The 9,125-nt window shown below is 38.2% G+C and overlaps 1 protein-coding gene across 2 annotated transcripts; it reads right to left on the reverse strand.

Moving 5' to 3' along the window:
* Positions 1-1,310: 1,310 nt before the first annotated feature.
* LOC149246246 (WAT1-related protein At1g21890-like) lies at positions 1,311-5,653 on the reverse strand. 2 transcript variants are annotated; one of them, XM_089457843.1, is made up of 7 exons: positions 5,172-5,651; positions 4,751-4,813; positions 3,214-3,330; positions 2,624-2,873; positions 2,378-2,536; positions 2,124-2,275; positions 1,311-1,978 (listed from the first exon to the last, which is right to left on the reverse strand). In XM_089457843.1, the coding sequence occupies exons 1-7, from the start codon at positions 5,351-5,353 to the stop codon at positions 1,777-1,779; spliced, it is 1,125 nt and encodes a 374-aa protein (XP_089313969.1). In that variant the 5' UTR covers positions 5,354-5,651; the 3' UTR covers positions 1,311-1,776. The 2 variants fall into 2 exon arrangements, with proteins under 2 accessions (XP_089313969.1, XP_089313970.1); XM_089457844.1 differs by lacking the exon at positions 4,751-4,813 and having other exon boundaries at positions 5,172-5,653.
* Positions 5,654-9,125: the final 3,472 nt, after the last annotated feature.

Genomic DNA, 9,125 nt, shown 5'->3' on the forward strand with positions numbered 1-9,125 from the left:
ATGTTGTGTTTTAAATAAAATATTTATGATCCTAGATGTTTCTTCCAAAATGGGAAGTTCTTAGGAATAATTCAAATTATTGGACTTCTTGAAAAAACATGGTCTTGTCACATTAAGCCTCATTGCAAAGCCTTTCCACATCAACTACAATGATATTGTGTTTTAAGTAAAATATCTATTATCTTCCATGTTTTCTTCCAAATCTCCTATTCTTAAATATTGTTGAAACAATCAAATTTCTACTTAAAAATAAATCTTATCACAGTAAGTAATTACAAGTAGCCTCCTTTTCTTTTTCGTAGGTGGGTTGAATGTTTCTTAGCTCCATATGCCATGGTCTTCGACATACTGGAAATTTGACTCTGAATTCATCTTTCCAGCTTGGCATTCTGTGCCACTTTTTCTTGCTCTTTTCCACAGTAAGCCCCGTGTTATGCTTCAATTTCAGCTATCCCTCCTTCTGAAGCCATCAGAACAGAGCTTTAAAATCAAGGAATTGCTTATAGGACAGAATGAAGGAAAGCCAATATGGTTGCTACTGAAAGACTTATAATTGTCCGGGGTTTACTTTTTCCCCAAATTGGTCAGTTACAGGTCGCAATTCCTGAGGACATGATATGACTTGATGAAGTGAAGCCCAAAAATTTTGTGGGGAACTCTACTTTCTGAAATCTCAAAATTTATTTTATCCTTCTTTCTATCCATATATTACACTTGATGAGAAAAGATCATCGATTTTTCTGGACGGATTGTGAATTTTCAAAATCTTGCAGAATAACCCTAAGATTGCTTTCTTCCCATAAGTTATCAAAATAAACACACTGACAACATAAATATCTAATAATTAATTGTTGAAGTCTATTGTCTAAACATCTGCATCGGTCATCTGCCTTCTGACGTATTGCTGTTTTATGATATGAATCCATAAGAGATATGGCTTCAATGAAGATATATTAACCTTTAGGCTTTAAGCTTCACATTCAATTTAGTGTCCTGAACTAATTATAATGTTGTGAATTGATATATTCCATATCAAGGTATAGGTATTTTGCAATTCAACTTTTCTAGCCACCTACAATTGATAAACTCATTGTTCAGTCTGTATCTTTTGACATGAACAACATTTTCCCAAACATTTAATTCCTGACATCTAGAAGCCTTTGTCAGTAGAATCCTTTCAACCCTCAAAAATTCTACTACTCCCAGAAGCATAGAACAACAGTCGAGCTATAAGTTTGTTTGAAATCTTGGCAGTACAGGATTCAATCCGTACAGCAAGTTCTGATTGTGATCCTTTATCTCTATAGATATTAGAATATAAGTATCTCGTGTAATATGATTAAAGATAAGATGGGATAAAGCAGCATATTACATTTGAAACAACTTAAGAAAGGGTTCGCATTCATGCATACAAGCAGGTAACTGTTGTTAAAGTCATCATGAATAAAGATGACAACATGCTTGTATCAAATTAGAAAATAACAGAGAGCTGGTCAAAAATCTCCCCAGTCATAGTAGAAGAAGATATTAACTACTACAAAATGGATGAAATTGAACATTTCCTACCGTTGCCAAGGTTAGGTAATTAGTAATGACAAGTGTCCTTAATACAGTCTGATAGCACAAGGGAAAGAGAGCAGATGAGCATAAATGGCCATATAGGCTTCGATGAACATGGAATAATATATATCCCCAAGTGCACAGTTTTAATCTCACATGGAGTCTTCGATGTAAGAACTTTAATCTCTTAACACAAACTTGTGGCATGATGATGGATCAACTAATGTCATTATGTAAGCCTCTAGTGGCTTTGTCTGCAAAAAGTGGCTGTTTAGTTTCAATGTCATCAGTATTGATCGGTTCCCACTGCTGCTTTGTACGATCTGTGCTTGAATGTTGATCAATACTATCACTATCCTTCGATTGGCCCCAAATCACAGAATAGAAACCCAACACAATGAAAAATGCTCCCACTACACTGTAAATCCAGCAGGGCAATAGATGATGTCAAAATAAGGTTAAAATAGGCAACTAGCTGTTGTTTTTCTCCCTCAAATCCTCACACCTCTCTGCTTGTCAAATAATAAATGATGGCTAATTCTGGAGAATGTTAGATGCCAAACCTTCCAACATGTAGTTTGTCACCAAGGAAAATAGCTCCTGCTATGGCTGCAATCACTATCCCAACGGGCTTAAACATTGCCACAAATAGAGGTCCTTTCTTGCGATTACACCAAGTTTGCATTGTGTATGTCAGACCTGTACCAATAATTGCCTGCAAGGGAAGAATCACCATATTCAGAGAGAATGGACACATGGTTCAAAAGATAGCTGTAAGCACGCAATGAGGAGACTGGATTTGAGTTGTTATCCATACCGAATACGAAATACTTATAAACTCAATGTCCCATTTTAGACTCCAAGCAGCTGACTCACGTACAGTAAGAGATGTTAAAAGAGCTGATTGTATAGATGCCAAAAAGGTGGTGAAAGCAGTGATGGACAGTTCAGCTGGATATTTCTTCAAAGTTTCCACCTGAATATGTCAAATTGCTTTAGAGAGATATTGTTAGCAGCAATGCAGAAGAAGGATCAACGAATAGATTAACATTAAACAGATTACCTGCATTATGTTCCAAGTGGACCAAGAGATGGAGGCCCCTGCAAGGAAAAGGGATCCTATAATCCAATCTTTGACTGCAATTGTGCTCTGGGCAGTATCGTGACTGTCGTCTAAATCATGGTTTAGAAACCAGAAGTTTCTTATAACGGGACCCTTGTACAGAGTCACAATCATGGCTCCACATACAGAAATGAGGGTACCCAAAACCTTTGCCAGGCTACCAGAACTTCTTATGTTTACTTTTTCCAGCCTGAACTCATATTATGGCACAAATTTATAAAAGCTAGACATAATGCTGAGTAGAGATGAATTTAAGTGGCAGTAATCAGATTAATCTAAATATAGATTTTGAAGGGAGAGTGTGGAATTCATTGATTTATCTGTTGTTTGCAGGATAGAAATGAAACTTGTTATTAGTTGTCATATTGAACTGGAAGTGTGTCAATTACATATAGCATACTATGCATAATCAAGGTACATTTTAAAGCTATGGAAACCGAAGACCTCCTAGATTGTGGACTAAGGAATATGACTACATATCTGAAAATAGAATAGTATAGGCAATGTTAAATGTTGGACTAGCCCAATACCTGAAAATAATGGACAATATGAAGGTGAAAGCAGGGATTAGGTTTGCCATTGCAGTAGCAAGAACTGGAGAAGTGTAATTTACACCTGTGAAGACAAAATTCTGCATGACAGTAACACTGCAAATCCGATCACACTTCACATAATAAGAACATGAGATTCATGTATATAATGACCCAGCATAACAACAAACTATAATTTCTTATTATGGCTCCAAGTGGTTCAACACTTCAAACTATGCAAAATTGAAATTTCATATAATACATATGGACTCAAAACGGTGAATGAAACTATAGAGTACAACTAGCACAGTCATATAAATTAAATCAAATGATTGGTAAATGTCATAGACATTAATCCATAGTAGGCATCAAGCCACTTACCTCATAATACATCTCACACTGAATAGCTATAAAGGAAGTGCATAGCACATCTTCCAGAAAAGAGTGCCGTAAAAGAAAAATCAAAATCAAAATCTGAACGAGTAACAGTAAAGCATAGCAGATAACCCGCTTTCCGAAAGTAATAGAGAGGTAATTGCTGTCATCACTCATAATAGATATGTCAAAACTCAACACCAAGAGCCTGCTGAACTTATAATGTATTTAGGTGAGTGGCTTGCGCTAATAGGACCCTAGGGGATAATTATTGGACCTGTATAAAATTTTCAGAGACTCGATTGATGTTTGGCACACGCAAAAGACATACTACATAGACAAACTTAGCCTTGGAAACGAGACCCTATCCTTATCAACCAATGTGTAGGTCACATGAGACACTCTGCAGAAAAGTTATTTTGGATGAGACAGAGCTTTGAGATCAATTTAGGTTTAAGTCCCTGGGGTGCACCGTACGTGAAAGCTTATTACCAATTCACACAAGGTTCAAGATTGGGGGAAGATGCTGCAGACATGCCACAACGTTTGTAGGCAAGCCCTCGGATACTACAAGTGAATGGGCTTCAGTCAACTGGCTTTTTGTATTTCAAATTTTGAGCTGGTAAAGCTAAGGATTGAAATCTGACATTGCTTATTTGGTACCCGTGTTCTCTTTGTGACTTGGAAATTGGGAGATCTGCACCAGCCGCCTATGAGTTTTCAATCATCTCAGTGTATCTGCTTCTAAGTTCATCGCACTCTCCCAATCATCTTCCCCAAAAGCATCCAACACAACTCTTTGAAATATCCAATTCAAATATATTGTAACTGAACGAGCTTCAGTCAACTAGCTGTTTTTGAATTGGGGAAAGTTAAGGGGCCAAATGCAGGTCCGTGGAGATTAGGCACCCAGGCTCTCACTGTGGCTTGGGAGGTCCGTACCAGCTGCTTACGGGATTTTATCACCACGATCTATCTGCTTTCACTTATAGACTCCAAGTGGTCGGGGCATTTTTTTAAATCACTCACCCTAAAAAAAAATCCAAGGGGTAACATTCCATGAAAGCACTCTCTGCACTAAAATCCATTCGAAGGCTCTTCCAATGCTAACTAGCTATGAAAAAATAATTTAATCATATAATTTTAGGAAAATAAGTCTTACCCGCACAAAGCCAGAACAAAGAATCTACCAAGCATAGGCCATGTCAGAGGAGGCCTTTTCCTCCTGCAGGCAGCAAACTCAATTAAATAATATGTAGCGATGAGCAATATTAACGTTGCAGGACAGTTGGGTATCACGCAAGCCGCTTAGGCATACAGAATCAACATCAAAATACAAAAAAATTCTAGGTTATGCTGTACATGAAATTGGGGTTTACATACAGGCCTGGAAATGGCCATCTCAATGCACTAATGCTATGTATGGACAAGGCAACAGGCCATTCCAATGCACTAATGCTATGTATGGACATGGCAACATGGCAACAGGCCATTCCAATGCACTAATGCTATGTATGGACATGGCAACATCTTCATAGCTTGTGTTATATAAAAATGGGTTGAATAACGCATATTCTACTTACCTGTCAAAGAAAAATGCAAACGGTATCAGTAGGGCTGCAGCCAGAGCATTGCTGTAAACAACAAACACAAAATGGTTCATGCCTCTGGTAAAAGCAGCTTTGCTCAGTGTGGTCAATCCCACATCAAAGCACTCCAGTGAAATCATCACTGCAAATGGAAGGAATGAGTACATGGAACCCATTTTTCAGTTCTCTCTCCCTCCCTGCCTTCTAACAAATAACAGTCACAACTCTGTCACTAACTTGGATCAGAGATCTTCATTCTCAGTAGCACTTAATTCAGAACACGCCCAATAAACAGTCAGGCTCGACTGCATCTGCTAAAAACATGGATTATTTAGATGAACGTGCCAAAATCTACATTTATTGTCACTGGTATTTTGAAAACTAAGATTCCAAGCGCATTATTCTATAAAAAAGCATCATATTGCCATAAAACGACACATAATAGGTAGAAGAAATTGTGTGTGGCTTGACGGGAGGATGGTTCTTCATTCACCTAACCCAAAGATATATAGTATTCCTTTTGTTGGTTTGCCAAGCACGCCAAAAATGTTGAAAGCGTCCTTTTTTGTTGGTTTCCCAAGGATGCAAAAAAATGTTGAAAGCGTCCTCTCAGTTTGTCTATTTTATTGCGAATTGATTTTGGTATATTTTTGAAAGTTTTTTAGTGAGTTTTTCTAGTGTAATTTCTCTAAAATTTGGTAGGAATTTATTGAAATGACAAAATTGATGGGTAACCTCTGTACAATCGAAGTGCCCTAAGGATTTTCCGGGGGGCTGAATCCATATATATAATCAAAGAAACAATTTAAATAACACAAATCAAGATTTCACCTCAAATTTTTCCATTGGATTCCGGCACCAGAAAGTCCAAAAAGTCACACTAAAGACAACTCTATTTTATTGAAGCCAACCACACTATACAATCATGCGAGAAATCTTGATCAAGTTGTAACAAAGCTATTCCATGGTAGATACTCGAGCAGGTTATCCTTTTTATCATATTCGAACAAAGTTATCAAATTAAGTTTTATAGGTATTCATGAGTAGTTGGTTAGGGTTAATAAACTAGTTTGTGTGGAGTTCGATTTTTATTAAGCTTTTGTTCAAATTTTATGGGGAGGGTTGAGGGTAAAGGGTTAATTTTGGGGATTATACTATCTCAAAGAGCATCTATGTTTAATTCAGTCTCACATAATCTTGGTGATAACGTCCCACTGTTGGGTATATTGTTCTTCCATCCAACATGTGGGTTGGTCTTAGCCTAGGCACAATCTAGTAATGAGGAAAAAAAATAAATTCTTCTATGAAATTTTATACATATAAAGGCAACAACTCCTACCCCATGATTAGTTAACAAATCATCCATAAAGAAAAATATTTATTGTAAGATTTTTTTTCCCATCCCCTCTTTTTTTAAACCAAGAATTACTGTTGCTCTGGTTTTTCAGGTCTCATTTGATTTGTTTCAGATAGCTTGACTTGTTTGGCTTTTATTACTCTTAGCCAACTCAATACATCTTGTCTCTCAAAATGTTAAATTATGTGATCGTTTAGAGGGAAATGATGTTAGTTCATGTTGTTTTTGTTAGGCATGACTTAGTTTGCTAGGCTAGGTTTAACCTGTCTCCAAAAAGTATACTCATTAATAGAACAATCCACATTTAATCATCTACTCGTTTTAACCAAAAACTTTGACACAACCCTTCAGGATTCTCTCGATTATCCACCACTCATCCATGCTTTGAATTGATCTCTTGTTTAACACCGTAGTACTCATCTCCAATGTGCCATAGTGTTATTAGCCAATCTCTACAACTGCACACAATACACAGTGTTTGGTCGTGTTACCTTAAGGTCGAAACCCTAGGCCCTTGTGAAAAATATGTACACTAAGTTTACTAGATTCCTTTGTGCACAAGCTTAGCTCGAGGTGCTTAGCCCTTATCTCCTTATTGTTGGTTCTTTTACGTTAAAAATGTTAAACCGTTAAAACCCCCAAAACCACGCGCTATCGTTTCTTACCATGTTCTCATGATTTAGTGATTCGAATTAGTCCAGATGTACCACCCCTCTTTGCACCCAGATGTCGTTTGGCCCTAATTCAACTTATCCAGACAACTCTGCTTGCGGAGCTAGATTTCCTTTTCAGCCCATAAATGTCTTCAGATTTGGATATATTCCATTGGCTCAGAGTTTCTTTTGAGGCCCGTACACAGCAGGACCCAGATGTCGTGAGGCCCGAATTTCCTTAACACGCACACAAAAAAAAATCAATAAAATATAAATTGTTCCTTGGCATATGCACAATGTTGGGGTCCACAAGGGAATTGATCTGGATGTATTCGATATTCGAGAGACAAGAAAAGAACCAAGTTTTGTGAAGGGACAGATGTGTTAGAACTGAATATGTTTGCAGTCGAATCCACGTGCACATCTCAGATGTGAGTCCTATATCGGATTCATTTGCACCTATATTTTATCCGTCGATCTAGGTTTCGTTTAGAAATCTTGGTAACATGTATATGTTGTAGTGGTTGCAACATTTTCTAAAATTTTGGCTTACACTCGAATTTTGGAGTCTATTGTAGATCCTGTGATCGGTCGTTCCTTAGTCACTTATTAGTCAGCTGATGAATTCAAGTTCCCTTCTTCGATCTCAAGAGTCGTGCACACTTTTACTTTTATATAGCAAGTGTCGTCTTTGGGCATGAGAATCATCACATATCATGCATGATCAGAAAATGATCCTAGATGACTTTTTACTCAAAAATGAAAGTCAAAGGATGCTTCTGAAAATAGTCCCATTGCATAGATCTTTTCAATCTGAATCTAATGCACTTTGAATGGGCTAAAATGGATTTCGGATGAAGAAGTTATTGTAATAAGAAGTTTGCCCATTGTCCTTTGAAAATGAGGCATTTTCTTATTAAATGGGACTTAGGAGAAATAAAGGCTTTTTAAAGAAAATACTATCGGAAAGGTTTAAAGGGCAGAGCAGCAGGCCTTAAGGGCTCCTCGATAGTGATTTCTGATATATCGCATCGGAGGAAGGCCTTAGTGCGATATCGGGACCCCATGCAAAGTCGATTGCAATATGCAATGATCGGCGTCGGCGATTGCCGATCAGCACAGTCAAAGGGAAGACCCCTGGGGCCGTTGCGACAATGATATTGCGATATGTCGATATAGCGATGGGGCCGATAGCGATCGGCGATCGGTGATCCCCAATACAAAAGGCCAATGCACATCGTGATTGCGACTTGCGATAAAGCGCGAACCCGATAAGGATTATAGATGCGATTTCATACTGTTTGAGATCCGACTTGGTGCCCGATAGCGGATTTCCTTTGTATTTCCATGTATTTGTCAAATTCATTGGTTTTAAGCATTTCGTCGTACGACATGCGATATGTGATAAAGAGCCCGGACCCAATAGAATTATGGACGCGATTTCATAAATTTTGAAATCAGGAATTACGAGATTTCTATGTATTTCCCATGTATTGGGTTTTTTGGCCATACGCCTATGCGATTGTGATTTGCGATAGAATGGCAGACCCGATGGGTTTATAAAAGCGATTGCATATATTTGAAGTCCGATTAAACGCTCTATGATGTGTTTTTCGGCAGCTTGCCTGTGTATTCCGGTATGTGGCTATTTTTGGGATTTCTGCACAGGAAGGCCAAACGACCAGGTTTTATGTACCCGTCGGTTCATTTCCATTTGGAAACAGCGATCACACCTGTGCCACGCTATGAGTGGGCGTTTCTGTAACAAGGATGCATTATGAAGCACGCAGAGCTGAAGAGCCGTAAGGGCATGATTCCTCATGATTGGGGGACAGAGGAACGGATGGAAGCCGCAGAGTCGGAGGATTCCTCAAAGGCCAAAGAGCCAAGCGAAGAAGCTAGTTTTCCCTTCAGAGAGCTAATAGAGGCAGAGCCACC

Source organism: Pinus tabuliformis, chromosome 7 (assembly GCF_031772625.1).
Source record: "Pinus tabuliformis cultivar Carrire ecotype Pingquan chromosome 7, CPIR1, whole genome shotgun sequence".
NCBI classification, from domain to species: Eukaryota; Viridiplantae; Streptophyta; class Pinopsida; order Pinales; family Pinaceae; genus Pinus; species Pinus tabuliformis.